This window comes from Octodon degus, unplaced genomic scaffold (assembly GCF_000260255.1).
Source record: "Octodon degus isolate 3935 unplaced genomic scaffold, OctDeg1.0 scaffold00205, whole genome shotgun sequence".
NCBI classification, from domain to species: domain Eukaryota; kingdom Metazoa; phylum Chordata; class Mammalia; order Rodentia; family Octodontidae; genus Octodon; species Octodon degus.
Window position 1 is genome coordinate 1,829,377 of NW_004524781.1, and position 18,307 is coordinate 1,847,683.

Genomic DNA, 18,307 nt, shown 5'->3' on the forward strand with positions numbered 1-18,307 from the left:
ACCCTGCTAGCACGCTCCTCTCTTGCCCAGAACTCAGCCTCCTGCCTCCTGACTGTGGGCCCTATCCTTGCCACAGCCGTGCCTCCTGCAGTCCCAGGAATGGATTCTTGAACTTTCAGGGAAAACTGAAGCTTGACCACAAACCAGTGCCATTCAGGTCTCCTCGTAAGCACCCGAAGCTGGTTCCTCATTGCTGGTCTCGGGCTTGATAACTCAGGGTGTCTCATTGACAATCAAGAGCTTTCAGTTACTGATAAGATGCACACAAAATGGTGAGCTGAGAAAGCACAAATAACACAGCATTATATAGGGGATGCTGTCTTTATAATAAGTGTGCTTATATGTATGTGACTATACCTATATATCTGGATTTGTAAAAAATTCTTAAAAGGGGAAACAGGAAACTAGCACAAATAAAACAGCTCTTCTGCAAGCACACAGCATTAAGATTCGGATTCAGCAAACTTTAAGCCTCTAGCATTATAATTTCTAGGTTTCTTAAAAATTTTCAGAGCTTTCAAGGCAAGTTTTTAAATTTGTTACTTCTATAAAAAGGACATTTTTTGATGTAGCAGACACAACAAATTTAAAAAAATTATTAGTGGCTTAAAATTATATTGCTTAGATTTAAAAAATAATAATTACACCATTTTAACAGTTGAGTTACCTGTTAGCTCAATGCCATCTTAATCAGTGTGTATACTTTTATACTAAATTTCTGTTCCACACAAACATGTATTTGCAAGATTGTTGCCTATGAACCAGAGCTGTAGTTGAGTACATTGTAGTAAATATCATATTCTTTTAAAACTCAAACATTAATGCATTAATCGCCTACTGTCCTATGCCTTGTACCTGGCTCTGAGGTCACAGAGGTGAATGAAGCAAGCTTCATGTCATAAAATTCATGTTCTAAGAAGTTTTTTTTGCAGGGTAATCACCATGAATTTTTGTCTTTATGTGTAAATCTTCGGAAATACTGCATGTGGTGTACTTATAAGCCTGTGAAAACAGCCCTTTCCTTTCATAGATACATGCTTTTATTTTCCAATTCTTCAAAAACATTTCTTAACGGCTTCCTAGTATCCTACATAAATATACTTTATTCTTTCGATGTTGGACATTGGTTTAGTTCCAGTTTGCAAAACACCCACAGTGAACATACCTCTTCAGATAGCTTTATGTAAATCACACTGCTGTCCGTCAGCTGTAGACACTCCATACACCGGCCAAGCAGCTTCACTGTTCCCACGTCCGCGTCCAGCAGAGCGAACGCAGGCACTGTGCGCTGCACTGCCCAGTGCCCTAATCAGGAGGTTCAGTGAGACAGGCACTAACCCCGCAGCAAGGCGGGGGACAGAAGGCCCCCAGCTTAATGGTAACATCCAGGATGATGGTAGCAGAGAAAATACTCGTAGTCTCAAATCAGTAATGCTAGTGGAAATACCTGTTCTCAGCCAGGAATTGTGGTGAATCACACCCGCAGGAAGCTGAGAAGACTGTCCTCGGGGCACCTGAATGTTAAGGGCTCAAGGCCGAGCCTCAGGCTCCAGTGTGCGCAGGCAGCCCCCGCTGGCCCCTGGCTCGCATCATTGATTCCGGTGCAAGGGTGTGGACGTGCTCCATCGATTCCGGTGCACAGGTGTAGGATGTGCACCATTGATTCCGGTGCACAGGTGTAGATGTGCGCCGTCGATGCCGGTGCACAGGTGTGGGATGTGCGTGCTTTTCCTTCCAGGCTCCAGATTCCCCACAGTGTGATTTCCTTGCTGCGTACTTAACTTCTGGTCTCAGCAGCTTTTCCTTCCGCACAGTGCTTTCTATTCATCCCCTCCCCTATCAAGGCCCCTGTGGTTAAGGCCCATAACCTCACCTTTCTACTGCTGACCTAATTTGTTGGCTGCATCCCTGGTGCCTTGCAAGACCTCGCTGCCTAGAACTGAAGACCTCACTCACTCTTCCCAGCTTGCTCCTTCCTGCTCCCTAACGCCTGCCAAGCTCAGCTCAGTAATTTCTGAGCCAAAAGTGCTGCCCCGCTCATACCGTAGCGCCTCTCAGCTGCCCTGCCCTTTCTCCTGCAGTTGCTCCTTTCTACTGCAAGTCAGAGTCGTCCTTGCAGTAATGACCATGGCTCCCCGTGCCTTCAGTGAGGACTTGTGAGCGCAGCCAGTCTCCTTGGATAGATTTTTCTTCCTTACATGTTTTCCTGTCAGTATTTTCAAGTATCCAAGCTTATCTCCTTTCAGGAGATTCTGCCCAGTGTCTCCTTCCGCTGCCTAGAAGAGGCTGGAGGTGCGTGCTGATGGGAGTCAGTGAAGGGAGACCAACCACACTCTGCAAGCAGGCGTCTCGTGAGGGATGTGTCTGTTTTCTGCTTACTGGTTAGCGGGCCTGACGCTTCTCTACCAAAGACCTATGTCAGGGCACGCTTGCCACTAACACTTTGTACCTTTCTCCTTCCCAGGATGTGGCAGTCCCTCCCCAGCCTGTTTCGCTGCAGCCTTTCCACCAGACGAAGCTCTACCCTCCCGCCAAATCTCTGCTGCGCCCGCAGGCCGCCTTGCACACCGACTGCCTCAGCCCAGGGCCCTTCGGGCGTTTGTCCTCCTCCTCCCTGCGCGATGAGCAGACCGCCCCCACCCTCCTTGGCCACGCGGAGTCCACCAAGGTGAGAGTCTGCGCAGGGGACTTGCTCTGTGCTGTGCACCTCGTGATGCTTAGCTTTTAAAACTTAAGTTTGGAGAAAATGCAGATTAAGACTATTTAGAGATGAAAAATTCAAGTATTAAGAATATGAAATGTGTATACTAAAACATGTCCTCTTGTGAAGTGATTAGTTTGTGTTTTCTTTCATTTTCTGATTTGTTCCTCACTGTCATGTTCTAACCTGAATGTGAAAATGCCAAGAGTTTTTCCAAAACTTATTAAGATTCCATTACTAATTTGTATTCTAGTCTTAGTTCTGTAGTCTTAAAAAGCTCCTTAAAAAACAGTTAGCTTGATGAGGAGGTACTCACAATTAGGCAGTGGGCAAAGAAATACTTAGAAGTCCCGTAAGTACTGCAAAGGAATGCTGGCATTTTGTTTTAGTGTGTCCATCTGCCTCATAACGAATAGCAGTTAGATGTGTAAACGGCTGTGAAGTGTCCAGCACGTAGTGTGTGTGCTGAGGTGCTCAGGTGCAGTTGAGTGCATGTTGAGCAGGGGTGTTTCCTGAAAACTGTTCGCAGTGGTTTTGGAATGAAATCATGGGTTTAGAGGCGAGCCATCTTCCCATGTTCTGGCTTGTGCTTGGACGCTGCCCAGCCTTGTGCACCCGTAGGTGGGCGTCGTGGTGGCGGCTGGGCCTGGAGCGTGTGCATGTGGACCAAGGAGGTGATGACCAGCGGCCCGTGATGTGTTCAGCACAGCTGTGGGCTGGGTGACAGAAGCGCCGCCCTGAGCGGGGCCGCAGCAGCTAGAGGACTGGTAGCCCTGCCTGCGTGAGGGGGCCAGGGAGCTTGCCGCCGCTGCCCGCCCTGCCTGGGTGCTCGCCCTCTGTGGTGCTGCTCTGCCAGGTCGCCCTGCCTGGGGCTAGCTGACTGTGCGCCGAAACCCCCAAAACTGCGAGCCGAAATGAGCCTGGCTTGTGGCTGCGGGCTGCCTTGTCTCAGCAGGCCGCGGCGCCCGCGGGCGTCTTCACAAGTGCCCCTTGCTGTGCTGAGCCTTACTGCCAGCCCGTGGAGCACAGGCGTTCAGCCCTGGAAATGTTCTGTACTAACCGACTTGTAAAACGGGACCTTCAGTCATGTCTTTGTGTAACTGAAAGTCTCATTTAAAAGCGTTTATCTTGAAAAATCCTCCACCATTAATAAAACACTTCTTTGTAATTGAAAATCCATCAAGGCCATATTCCCGGATGAGGTTAAACAAAATCTCTTGAACCCTGAAACTTTTTTTTTTTCTGAAGAAATAATATTCATAAACTCAGACTAAACATAATCATTTTTTTTTAAAAAAATGAACACAATTACATGAGGATGAATTAGCTTGTTGTGTTTCATGCCATCTATGATGATCAGTACTGAATTAAGCAGTTTTAAAAATATTAATTTGCTGCTAACAAAGTTAGAGATGACCTTCTAATGGTGTAGTTGTGCTTTGGTCTTGAGCTTGGAGAAAGGCAGGAACAAGGAAAGCACAGTGCTTTAAAAAGTTTTTATGTCTGAAATTCTCTGTGATTCAGTGCATGCTGACATTTATGAAATCCATGTAGTTATTAGTTAATAATTCTGATAATTCAACCATTTTCTTATAAATTATTATCTATGATAGGGTTATGATTATATCTTACAGATATCAATTACATGAAATAGCTCATTCTTTTAATATTTTGTTGACATTTTCTATAGATGGTGAACAAGGATAAGCTTAGCATTTCATTCATATTTTAGTCTATGCTTTTTCAGACTGAGAGCCAAAAAATTTTTCTGTGTATGTTTGCAAACCTTGTGTTGTAGATATAGCACTAATGTCATCTTAATTTATCAAGAGTTTTATTTTTATTTTTATTTTTTTTGCAGTTCCAGGGGTTGAACTCAGGACCTTGCACTTGCTAGGCAGGCACTTTGTCTACTGAGCTATCTCCCCAGCCCAAGAGTTTTCCCTCTTTATTTGACATTGCTGGCAGGGACATGTAACACCGAATCTGCCATCTAAATTAAGCTTTCTCCAAACCCTGGCATCGCTCCTCTTTGGCCTCACAGCCTTCCCTACCGATCTCCTGTCCACACTTGAACCTTCGCATCTTCCCTCTGCAGATGTGCATTGTGCATCACCTCTCGGGCCCCACCCACTGGGGGCACAAGGTACTCAGCAGGCCTTCTTCCTCCATTGAGTCTGCAGTGCTTTCTTCTGAGCTTCCCTTTCAGGTGGCATTCCTGAATGCGTTGCCTGCCCTCACCAGTGTCCTTCTGCTCCCCTAGAAAATGGGGACTTAGTGGTCCCTACCTCGTGGGTGCACCCTAAGGATACAGTGCACACTGTGTTGTCCCGTAGGCCCATGATGGAGACCCCACAACCCTAGAGTGCTTATGTCATACGATTACTAGATCTCCTGGAGGTGATGGTCGCATTGCCGTCCTGAATCTTCATTTGTTTTTTCTCCAGTGGGTGCATCCTCTTATATGCAGAATTCTCAGAACAAAACCAGCACTATTACGTCCTTTTCCTTGCTGATCTGGCAAGGCTAGCAGTTTCAAACTTTGCTTTCTGTCAAAGTGTTCATCAGTCATTGTCTCCATCACGGCTCTGGAGCCAAGCTGTAGCCGTTTGTGAAGGTGCCTGGCTCGCACCTCGACCACTTTGTTCCCGTTGCTCTTCCATGCACCACTCGTGCAAAACTTCAGCTGCAGCTCCTCAGTCTTCTTTCTCTTTCAGCCACTCAGAAGTACTTGGTGCCACTGAGCCTTTCTGCTCGACTCACTCTGGATTCTCCTCCCGGGGCATGGGTGTGCGCCCGCACCCTGCCTGCTCCCTCTTGGCTTTCTTTGTGATGTTCCTTGCTTGTCTACTTTTCTGATCGCCCCAGATGCTCACCCAGATACTGGGAGTCTTAGAGGCTATCTTAGTGCTGAGGAGCCTGAAGCCCACATTTCCCGTTCTGCTTCCCCACGGGATCAGCGTCTCACTTCTCACTGCATGCTGATCGTCTCCCCTGGGATGTCTTGTTGTCGCCTCACATTCATTCGCTTTGCCTGAAACTAGTTGTTCCCTGGCTTCCCTTTTTCAGTCCTTGATGCCATAATTTTAAGTCCCCAAGCTCAAAACTAAAGTCATTTGTTATGGTCCATACTTGTGCTTTGTCCTCAGTGACAGTCATGCACCAAGTGGGATGGAGGGAGGGTCCTTTGCCATGCCTGTGATATTATCTCACATTATTCTGTATTATTATTCCACTTCACTTAAACTGGTGTGCTCTTTACCTCGAGGTATGTCTTGAGTGTTCCTTACTGCTCAGATTCTGCTTGCATTCTCCCCATATAAAATAGTCCATTTCTCCCTTACGTATGTAAACTATTCTTGCACTTATGAACTAGTCAAATTGTCCATCCTCCTAGCGAGGTTTCTCTGTGCCTCAATATTCAAAGTGATCTTTTTTCCTGTCAGTTTCTATACTCCTGGCCTGTGGGGTGGCATATCGTGTTTATTATAGTTATATACATGTATTTTGGTGCTTGTCTTGGTGTCCATGTTTTCCACAATCTGTGACTGGCAACAAGTATGTGTTAGTGATGAACAAATCCTAAAATGATCCAATGCTGTCCGTACGAAGTCCAGATGCGTAAATAACCATGATCATTTCTGTGTGGAGCATGTACTAAATCTGAGCTAACTTACGGGCTTTCCAGGTTGTTTTGCATAAGTTTAGTCAAAAAGATGGTACCTTCAGGAAACACTGTGAGGGGAGTGGCCAGAGCCCTGGACTAGAAACCCACAAAGTGTGCACTAGAGGCTAACAAGCAGGCTGCCTGCTGGGAACTTGTACAGGGTCTGAGAAAAGTCCCTGGAGCACAGCACAGGGTGCAGAGCTGTGTCATGCAGGGGCAGGTGAGGTTCTGACTGCTCACCACCCACTGGGGGCGGTGCCCGGGAGGGGCTGCCATTAATCTCCAGGAAGAGCCCTGAGCAAAGCAAAGAATAAAAGCAGAGAGAAAGCCTTTCTAAAAGAACTGAGTTTTCTAATACTGAAGATAAATTCCAAAAGGCCTCAATCTTGACATAAGCAGATATGTCATGCCTGGTACTTCACTACCTGAAGGATTAAAAACTTAAAGAAATTTCTAAATAGAAAGAAAGTTGGAAGAAAGGTGTAGAGAGATATAACTTTAAGGCAGTAACCACATATTTCCCATTGTCCCCTGTATCATTTGAGAAATATGTATCAAAAATAAAGCATCCTGAAGGTTTGATAGACAGAGTTGTGACTTTTACTCTCTTTTCTGAGAAGATCCATGCGAGTCTTGGCAGTAGCCAGCTATATCACTAGTACCGAGGCCTCGCTGGGAAATGTCTGTTCTTTGGGGATATCTTCTGAGATGCTATAATAGTTACTAATTGTATTGCTATAGCTAGGATGTCACATCTGTTGTAATCAGTTATTTTTCCTTGTGTAACAACGTTGGGAAGCTCTACGGTAATAACCTCACCATGCCCTAAACCCAAAGGCTGGGGACAGAGCCAAGCAGACACCAGCATCCTACTCTCAGTCGGGAAGGGAGGATGTTTCCTTCTGAAGTGGCCGATTGAAAAACCCCTTCTGCGGTAGCTGTCCGTTCAGAGCCAGGGTGGCCCAGCCCCTCTCTTGGGTCTCCGAGAGCCCCTTCCGAGCCCTGCCCCCTGCTCCCACCTGCACACTCCACTGCTTTCTTCATTGGTGGAGGTCAAGGCAAGACCCTGAGGTCTCGTGTGGAGACGGGAAAGCGTGTGTGAGTGTGGGGGCCCAGGTGTCTGCATTAGTCAGCAGTATTTAAAAAACATGTGTAGTGATGTTTTCTTTGAAGGAATTTTTTTTAGTCTTTTATTGGTACATGTTTGCCATACATAATGATAATATTCATTATAGGGAATTTGTACCTATATATAATTACCTTAATTTGAAGTTTTACTTTTAAAAACATTTTTTGGAAATGTTTTATGTATACCACATAACCATTTCCATCAATAAGTATTTTTTAAATGATACGATTTTAATTATTTATAGTGTCCCCTTTCATTATCAGAGTGTCCTAATTTTACTAGTAACCCTAGTCACTGTTAAGGTAAAATTCAGCAGCAAAATCTCTTCATAATGAGAAATCATGGTGAATTTCTTTTGTTGAATCAGTGAATTGTTTTATGCTATATTTGAAAAAGTAACTCAAACTCCTTCTTTAGCTTTCTTACCTGTAAGATAGCAAAACAGGCCAGGTGACATGCAGTGTTCTGTCTGGACGCTGGCCTGGAGGGCTCAGCTTGGGCGGCCCTCGTCCTCTGCCAGCGCTGGGGCTTTGCCCTGGCGTGGAGATGGCTGGCCTCGCTGCTGGGCCCTGCTGGACCCCGCTCTGCTCTCCGAGCTCGTCTCCCTCACTGCCGCGTGGTCACTCCGCTGCTGCTTTCTGATTAACGCGGATGTGTTTCCTTTAGTTCCTGCTTCTTGCTGTCTGTCTGCCCCTCAGGAATTGCTGAGTGTCTGATATGTACTGTTCTGTTTTTACACTTCCTCTCAAAAGTTGCTTTGGTGTTGTGCATGCTTGTAATTTAATTTACACAGATGCTGTTCAGACCACACAGTCATTCTTTTCCTGTGGGTTTTGTCCTCTTGGCTGTAACTGTACAACATCAGATTTGGTTTCAGAACTGCAACTCTAAGACTCACACTGGGCTGGTTGACTTAGAATCTTCAAAAATGTGTAAATTCCTAGCCCAGCTCAGAAGTTTTAAGCTCAGAGCTTCAGTAAATTACGTGACCTCAAAGATTTTACTTCACAGAAAATTCTATCCTTCCCTGTAATAAGCTTTCCTCTTTTGGCTTTTAAACTCTCTACTGATTCAGAAAAGAAATGGAACTTGTTATGAGAAATAACTTTGAAAGGAGAAATACATACATAATTTATGAGCGCTAGATTATAATTGATTTTTTTTCTCCTGAGTCCTCCAGGAAGGGAAGGACGGAGGAAGGCAGGGACCAGGCACTGAACCTTAGTTAGCAGAAGGAGAAGTGGTGCTGTCTTGCACAGGGAGCGGGCAGCTCTGCATGGCAGCAGTTACTGTGCCGTCGGAAACAAGCGAGGAGGGAGGGCTTTGAATCTTCCCTAAATAAGCAAATCCTGAGGACACAGACGTGTTACCTCATTTGGATGTACTGTATGCTTGCTTGATGTGTACATGTATGGGAACGTCACATGGCACGCATACATTTTTTGTGTCAGAAAACTTTAAATGCCAAAGATAGCCCTCACCTTCCCTCGTAAGGCAACGTAACTTAAGCAGTGTGCTTGTGTGCTTCGGTAGCAGCACGCTGTCCTGGAATAAAGTGCAGAATGTCGGGGTGCACTCGCCGCTGCCCCCGCTGGTCTCCGTGCACTCGCGGCCTCTGCGGGAAGGCCTGAGTGCAGAAGCGCTGCATTCAGGCTGCAGGATCACACAGAACATGCTTTTCCTGTGCTACTTCAAGTATTAAATGTCAGTGCTCTTTAAGGAGTATCGTGACATGCAGCATGTCCTCTTATGATTTACTTCTGAGGAAAGTAAAGTGCCTTTTTCTTAGGAAAGACGTTAAACTACAAAAAGCAATATTTTGAATTAGAATTGTGGGCTTGCTAGGGAGACGGAGCATGTCACTTGCAGCGTATTTGCCTTCACAGTGTAGTGACAGGGTTTACCCCTCACCTATGGCTGGCCTCACTGAGCCTGCTCCTGACCCTGCAGCGGGAGAGAACGTGTGTCTTGTCTGCGGTGAAAGGGTGGGAAGGGGGGAATAAGCCCAGTGGGGTATTTTAGGCCAACTGAATTATCCCTCCACTTCTCTAAGCCTTGGGTGAGTCCCGTGCGGGAACAGTGCTGGGGAGGCAGTAGTAGATCAGTGACTCCTTCTGTTTTCGCATTGTCCCGGGGTTCCTACTCCAAAGCCTCGCTCCTGGTGTTGGGGAGGGTGAAGGCCAGACGGGGAGGCACTGGCCAGGCCCCTGCGGGCAGAGCTGGAGGTGCTGCCCAGGCCACGGTTGTATTCTCCATAAGCCCATCAGATGTTCGCCTTGTAGACACTGACTTTCCTCCTTCACTGCTTTTTTCTCCATTTTTTGTATTTGTCTTCAAATATAATACGTTTATCAAGTCTGTACCATCACATTTCTGAGATGCTTTCTTACTGGTCCTATCATGGCATTGTTACTTGAAGAATTGACGCTGTGAATCTGCAGAAACCCAGTAAGGGAATTAACCTGTAACAGACATGTTGCTCAGGATGAATTCAATATTTTAGTAGCTCTTCTGAAGGTGATTTATTTTTTGAGGTTTCCTCCGCTGTTTAACAAAGCTCAATCAACAGTTGGGGAAGGAGACTGCGGACGTCTCAAGAAAGCCTGACCTCACCTGCAGAGCAAAGGCTGCGCAGGCTTGGAGAGAGCGGCTTGTTTTTCTGATGTAAGCTACAAATATTTAGATCTAGAGATGTGAAAAATCTTGTGTGAGTATGCTTCAAGATAAAGCGACACTCCTTTGAGAGAATCTGCTCGTGGCTTTGGAACCCTAATATGATAAAAGAAATGTCACATGAAAGGGTTGGCTCAAGGTCACAGAGAGCTTGCCAGACTCATGGCTAATTCTTTCCAAAAACAGAGCGTAGACTTTGAGACTTAATTCTTCCAACATAAATTCTAAGAATACTGTAGGCCGGAAGCGATCACAGCAAAATTACTTACTCATTTTATAAAGGCTTATCGCATGTCTGTCAGGTAGCTAGCACTCGCTCCCGGGGCTGGTCACATGGACAGAGGCACGGAAGGCCTTCCCCAGCTACTAGATTCTATTTATGAAGAGCAGAAATTATTTGTGGCAGATTGTAAGAGATGTTCAGGAAGGTGTGAGAGGAAGCAAGAGCTCCAGATGGATGGATCAGGAAACTACACAGGAGGAAAGGGCAGGGGCGCTGGTGAAACACCTGGCACAGGGACCTGTCCTGTGGGGTCAGGACAGCAAGGCTGCCAGATGGCCTCCCTCTGCCTTCGCTTCGATCTGCACCGGCTGAGCTGAGAGAAGGGAGCAGGTGAGCTGAGCAGTCTCTGAAATTGTCTAAGAAACTAGTATTAAGAGAAAGCAGGTAACTTGTCATTCTATAGGAAGTATCATATGTAAGTTTCAAAGTGATCATAAAGTAGTTTTTTCCTTCTATAGAGTTAGAAGGTCAGGAAGTATGGACAGTGTACCCAGCGCTAAAGTGACCCTGATCCGGCTCAGCTTGTGCACAGAAGCTGGAGGTGGAAGATGTGGTTGCAGGCCAGGGCCACCACGGGCACTTGCAGAGCCTGGCCCTCACGAGCATAACAGTGGGTGTCATATTTGGCCCCCAGGGACCAGTGTTCTTTTGGCAGCCACCGCGGCAGGTGGGCTTGTGGCTGAGAGGGCATCTGACACTCTGGCACACTGTACTGTACCAGGCCTCAGGCACGGGTGCCTAGGGCTCCGCACCGGGTCGCAGGCAGGAGGACTGCCTGCCCCCAGGGGAGTTGAGTGCCTGTCGCAGGATAGGGAGACTCCATCTCAAAATGAAACTGAAGCAAAATGAAAAAACAAAAAAAGGTATGGGGGGAGGGAGTCTCTCAACTGAAAAGAAAAAAGTGATCTTGAGTTTTGGAGGCAGATTCTTCTAATTACTACATTAATCTTGTTTGATGTGTTCTAGCTGTGTGGACAATTAGAAATCTTTCTGTGAGTAAGCAGAGGTAATTCATTTGTGATCATTACAGCGATGAGCTGTCTGCTACTCAGTTCTGAAAGTTTTCTGGCCCTTCTTGGAGGTACTGGCAGTTGGGTAACTATTACGATGCATCAGAAAAGAAACTTTGGGGTGGGTGGAATAGGGGAAAATTGTCAAACTCCAAATGGGTTTTTAATGTTTTGAGATTTTTCAGGAAACCAAAACACAGGCAGCATTTGCTAATGCTAAATTGTTTTCAGAATGGATGAATTTGTTTAATATGTTTGTTAAGAACATTCTGTTCACATGGCAAATGGAAATTAATTGGGCCTTTAATGTTACAAAAGTGCACGTGAATGCCTGCCTGCAGGTGGCTTCAGAGCAGCAGCTCTGCTCTGCCAGTGTGAGTGCCTGCCCTGCTCTCTCCACCAGAGAGCCTTTCGGTGTCGCCGGCCTGCTTCTGTTCATCTAATTGTAGTCATTGTTATTAAAATGTTCCTAAGTTAAATAATTGACTTTTAAATTTCTTCCAGGAAACTGAGAATAGCTTAGCCCTCACATTTCTCTTTTTGTTTTAGGGACAGCATGAACTGTCCCGGAGCTCATTTTGTTGTCGGTGGCTTTGCACACGTGGCCTCTTGCTGCAACAGGTCATTGTGCCAGCATTCGTAGAGCCGCTTTGGAAATTAAGAGTTCACTGACTGCAAAAAGAGGGCAGTGGAGGCCGCGGGATGGCATTCTTAGTGAGGGAAGTGGACGTGCGCAAGGATGACCTTTTGAAGCTCTTACAAAATCACATGCTTGTCATTGGGCTTCACGGTGTGTGCTCTGACTTTCTGGGCCCCGATAATACAGGACAATAAACTGTCCTCACTTTGTGTGTCGCTCAGTTATGTGGCTGGCGGCTCCGGCAGACCTCCACGGTGGCCCTCTGCCTCTGCTGCCTGCCCCTTTGTGCATGGTGTCAGGATGAGGTTGGCGCAGCCAGATGCAGGCCAGGGCTTTGGGGGCTGTCATTTGCTTAGGGGGTGCTTTTCAGAGAAGGAAGGGGGAGGAAATCCTAATTTGGGAGGACAAGGTGGGGCAGACGTGCATGTAGGTGCAGGTGAGCCCTGGCTGGGATTACAGGTGTGCCCCACCACGCCTGGCCTCCGTGGTGGCTCAGTTGGCATGGGGCGGGGTGGTCACAGGGCCTGTGCTTTGTTGCCCTCATAGTCCGTCGCAAGCTGTGGCCTCAGTGGATGTGGTGAGAACGCTTCTCAGCTGGGAAGATGCTCTGTGGAAGGAGGCCTGGGTTACTACCCCAAAATATGGTGAAAACTGTGGTGGAAGCATTTTATCTTTGCAAGTGGAATCTTTGAAATATGTGTTTTAAAATTTAGAGGGTATTTTTTAATAACATGTTTATGATGGTGTGTTCCTATTGATTTTTAAAAATTGGTATTTCTTTCTTATGACTTAAGATTTTTTCCTTGAATTCTAGTTTAAGGTAAGGAGATTCCTATTTAAGTTTCATTTTGATAAATATTGGAGAGATGAATCACTTTCTTCCCTTGATATTTAGCTTCCTGTGGCTTTCCTTTGTATGTCTTCTACTGGGCACGTACTTTTGATCTTGATTCGTCTGTGTGTGTGTGTGGGGGGGGGCAGTTGTTCCCAGGGAGGGCCCCAGGCGTAGGAGCAGGTGTGTTCTGGCCCTGGCTGCGCTCCCATCCCCCGACCTTGGATTTTTTATTCTGAGAAATTTCTCTTCATGAGACCCTCTTTGTGCCTGACTTAGAGCCTGTCGCTGTTTCACGCTTTCTATAACTACTTCTCTTTCCAGTTACTCGTTGGAGATAAGTGCTTTTTATGTATTGATTTAAACATTACTCATTCTACTCCATTGTCATTACTGCTCCTACTGTAGGACCCCCTTCCCATGGACGCATTTCAGTGTCTGTTCTACAATAAGGCAAGTACATTTGCCCCAGCCACTCCCCTCCTCCGTGTTGGCATGGTCTGCCAGTCTACAGCTATAGTTTCTTTGTTTGTTCCTGGCATTTCATTTTTGTTCTTGTCTTTGTTGTTTTGTGTTTTGACAATGACACACTCAAAAGATTTTTCACCTCTTCTGTATTTCTGGTAGCACCCTTCTGCATTTCTTTCTCTTCTTAATTAAGTGATACAAGAAAGTTTTGAAGATGGTCTTTATTTTTCCAATATTCTGAGTCTCCTTGCACGCCTGGTAATATATTTTAAGGTGCCACATTTGGAAAACATCTTAAAAGTTTATAAAATTTAGGCAACATCTTAGACAAATGTGGTAATCGTGGGGACATTTTATTCACATTTGCACAGGATCTTGCAGTCTGGAACTGCTGAACTCTCCTGGCACTGTAGAATGTTTAAATGTGCTTATCAATAATCAGTAGCTACTTCTTTGGTGGTTTGAGTTTGGATAACGAACTATGACCATGGTTGTGAATTCATGGTCGTAGCAAGGACATAACTGGGAATAAAATAAGAAGATAGATTCTGTTTTCCAGAAGGAGAGCTTGACGGCCCTAGACCCTCAGAGGTGGTGCACCGAGAGCAGTTAGAGTGTGGCAGGCAGCAGGGCGAAGACGCCGCCTGGGCACCTGCCCCTCACAGTGTGCGAAGACTTGGGCAAGTGCTTGGAGGAGCTTACGTGGTTTCAAGGGTGGTGGTAACAACGCATATGAGGGGTACGGATGTGGGCATGGCGTTGGGTCTGAAGAGAAGGCTCAGGCTACACGAGGGGACAGCCCTCCAGGGATTGGTGGCCATACGGTGCTCAGCTCCTCTGTCCGTTGGGTGTTCACAGGGCCTCTCCTGTGACAGCCACTGCTGCAGCACAACATTATGAATTTAACACTGTCCTTGGTGAGGACTAAACGAGGGAGGTCACAAGCGAGGGGGGACCCCAGAAGTGGGGAAAAACAACTTGTTTGGAAGCTGCAGTTTTTCTTAATAGTACAACTTTAAAATCTCAATTTCTTTATCGCCTTTGTATCTGCGATTACTTCCCCAGTCCTGCCTTAATGACTCATCAATATTATCTTTCATGAAACATAGATACTTGTTTTATGATTTTACTAGAGGAGTATGATATTGAGGACAATTGAAAACGATATTTTACGTGTAGTACTAAGCAACTGATTGTGCTCATAGATGAGAACAACAAAAATACCTTTTTGTCAGTTCCAATTTCAGTGTCTGTAGTTCATTTTGAGTGGTAAAATGGTGTTGGAATATAAATTTTGTTTCATTTTCATTGTAAATGTTTTGCTGCACACTAAAAAAAAAGTGAACGGTGTGGGAATCCCCAGGGAGGTGGTTCTCCCCTGAAAGAAATCGCTCAGAAATAGCTCATCCTCACGTGTTCTGAGTCCTGGCCTCCCAGCTCAGAAGAGCAAAGAATGACAGTAGTCAGTTGTGAAGCCCTAGTGGTGTCTCAGCAGACCTGTGCCACGCATCAGAGCAGGACACGTGTCTGTGCGTTCCCTGGGACTCTGGTTTAGACCACAACGTAGCAGCCGTCCATGCGCAGCGGGGAGAGTTCTGTGGGCCTCAGAGTTGGCGACCGCTGGCGTGTTAGCGACGGCTGTCAGCTGCCCGTGGTGACGGAGCTTGTGTGCGGAGAGCCGTGCAGCTTCACAGTGCTTCTGGAAGTCCGCATGGAGGATGAGTGCGGAACTGAGGTTGTGTCCGTGAGGGGTCCGTTTCTGCCATCTGTGAGCACGATACCTGGCTTAGCAGGGAAGTTCCGAACGAAAGAGCTTTGCTTTGGAGCCAACTTCATTATCAGCCAGCACCTTCTGGCTCACGTGTCAGAGAAGTACTGAATTAGCAGAGTAGAAGAGGAACTGGGATGCATGCTCAGTCCTGGGCCTTGGCGGGCTGGAAACTAGCTGAGGTGCGGAGTGACCACACTGCAGGGTGATGGGATGGACACATCTGGAGGCCTTTGGGCACCACCAGGCACATGCTGTGTTCCTTTATGTTGTAAAAACATTTACACAGGTATTTGCATAAATAGTCATATTTTCTTAATCTTTTTAGCTATTTGGGCAGATGCAGATTAACTCTTGATATAGCCAACTCTCTTTGATAAAAAGATTGTTTCTCTGAAGCTAGATTTGTCTTCACAGCCTACTCCCTAGAGCAGCCCAATACTCAGAACTCAGACCCTTCTCACCTTTGCCCCAGGGTCTGTGTAGAACCCTCAGCGACACAGTTAGCACCTGTCTATGTGCCCGTGAGAGGCGATCGGCAGCTTGCACCTTCCTGGCAAGCGTGTGAGCTCATGCTGACAGTGTCGGTCATCACTGAGTGCTCTCGAGAGCCTTTGGCTCTGAGGTGGAGCCGCGCAGTGAGCGAGCGCCTGGCCTGGCCCCTGCTCCCTACCCCGCGTGCTCCCTGATTTTGCCCATGCGTAATGAGTCTGGTCCCTGCCACCCAAGCAGCCTGTTAGCAGCAGGATTTCAGTGTTCTTCATGCCTCTTCATCTTACTAAGTAGCTTACTTACATGTGATGTGCTGGGGATTGAGCCCAGAGCCTCTGGGCAAGCTATGTCCTCAGGCAGCTTTCAGTTTTATTTTGAGAAGCTGGGGTCTCACCAACTTCTCTGAGCTGGGGTGGAACTTGTGTTCCTCTGTCTCAGTTTCCCAGACTAATTTAACCTTTTGGACTTCAGCTTCTTGGCAGAATTTTCCTTTATCCTCCCAGCACAGGTCAGCTTTGTCAGTAATGGATCCCCGTAGCTCTTAGCACTGCCAGGGCTGGCACGTCACTTTGCTTGCACCGTGTATGCCTGATGACACAGCCGGCATCCATCATAGCCGTGGACAGTGGGCCTCAGGGGCGGGCGCAGTGTTCCCCGCGCCCTTGCGTCAGGCCATGCGTCTGTGCCATTAGCAAGTCCACAAAACGGATCTCCGGGAGGCTGTACAATCACTGGACGGCCGTAAGAGCTTATCTGACTCCTGCATTTTGCGTGTACCTGTTACAAGGTGCGAACTGGTACATGCTTGAAGCCAACCGATTCCATCTGTTCATACACTCGGAACCAGGGTCTCGGAGCTTTGGGCCCCTCTGCAGTCGGACCGTGTGAGAACCCAGAATTCGCAGGACGGCCTCAGCATCCCCTGTGGTATGCTGTGAGCCAGGGAGTAAAACCCTCATCTCCCAAAAGAGGAGCGAGGCAGATGTGTGCACTCGGCCTGGTCTGGGCCTCTGTCCTGGGCCGCCTCCTGGGGCAGCTGTTGGCTGCAGGAGGGGCAGGCTGCTGTCCAGGCGTAGCCAGTGACAGGCCTCGTTCTGCAGGCTGGGGACAGCCCAGGAAGAGCTGGAAGAGCACCCTGCATGCAGAGGCTGGGGCTAGGCCTCCGGCAACTGGGTTCAGTTCTTTTTTGAGCAAAATAAGTAGGAGGACAAAACACAATGCACTTGTACGATTGTTCTCCTTTGAGGACTTTCAGGTTGAGTAGTCTCATAAGCGAGGATACCTTCACAGCACAGCAAGCAGTTCCTAATTCTCTGTTCAGAATTTTCCTAAAATTCTGTAACTTTTCAAGTCAGAACCCTGTTCCTTTTCTGTTTTATTCATTCTTGCTGTAATGTTTTCATTCAAGCCTCATGTGCATCACCTCTCTGCTGTGTGTGTGGGTCCTGCGAAGAAACCAAAGGGCGAGTGACATCATCTAATCAGGATTTCTTCCGGCTTCTCGTCCCCTTAGGATACAGTGTAGTTATACAGCAGAGGGGGCTTTATGTGTGGAGTGCTAGTGACTTCATCTCTGCTTTGGGCGACATCCCTGGGAACTCGAGAAGTGACAGCTCGCAGTGGAGAGTGAGTGGAAGGCCCTGGAGGGCACAGGCGGCTGTGGCCAGGCCTCTGCAGTCCCGGGAAGTGAACTCCGACCGCACGTGTGTCCGGGTGACTGTAGAGTGCAGGCCTTGCTGCACCCCCGCCCCAGCTGCCCACCCTGCTCTCGGGTCCCCGCTGTCTGCAGGTCAGAGGTGCTTCAGACACAGCTTGAAATTGCAGCTCTCGGATGCTTGTAAGACGTGGCTGGCGTGAATGAGGAATGCTGTCTCGGCGCCCGTGTCCGATCTTGTTCCTCCAGGTGGATGGAGGGGCGGTGTCACTTCAGCAAGGTTCCTGAGAGCACCCCTTGCTGGTGTAGTGGCAGCTGTGATCAGGAGGCTAGTAACAATCAAGTGAACGTTTTCTTCAGATAGCATCTGTTGATTCTCTAATAGTATTTAGTGGGCAAAGGTTAATTAATTTGTTACACAGCATGAGACTGGCTTTTCCATGGAGGGCAAAGAGTGCTTTATCTCACTTCACCTGAATTTATTTCCTTCATCAATCTGTATTGAATCATACGCTGATGAGGAAACCAGCACGTCTTTTGTTTCTTTTCCTTTAATGTAAAATAGTGCTTTGTTCTCCAAAGCACTCCGTATTAAGTCTCCGCATGGGTGACCCTGCCCTTGGGGGTCGCACTGAGCTGCCTGTGCGAGCCTTGCTGTCTCCACTTGCGTGGGGCAGGGTTTCAGCATGCAGTGTGCAGCCACGGTGGGTGGCGGCACTCGACATGATTTCAGCATTTCCCAGGTTTTCTCCCCCATCAGTGTCGGCTTGCTCCTTTTTCCACTCATGTTAGAAAATGGCAGGGAAGGGGCTGCCCAGAAAAGCAAATCTGGTTTAGTTCCGTGGAGGGTGTTTTCTTAGACACCCTTTCTTCAAGCCCCTCCCCACCGTGGGTTACTTTCCCATGTCTAGTTTGTGTACCAGTCACAGTGGACTTTCTGAAAAGAAAATCTGGCCATGTGGCCTTCATTGTCAGGCTCTTCACTGTCGG

At 47.3% G+C, this 18,307-nt stretch overlaps 1 protein-coding gene across 1 annotated transcript in view; it reads left to right on the forward strand.

Moving 5' to 3' along the window:
- Window positions 1-18,307, forward strand: part of Mlip (muscular LMNA interacting protein) — a 219,107-nt gene that overhangs the window by 198,182 nt on the left and 2,618 nt on the right. The window contains exon 11 of the mRNA XM_023704839.1: window positions 2,465-2,668. Coding sequence (XP_023560607.1) covers window positions 2,465-2,668 — 204 coding nt within the window. The remainder of the gene's footprint in view (window positions 1-2,464; window positions 2,669-18,307) is intronic.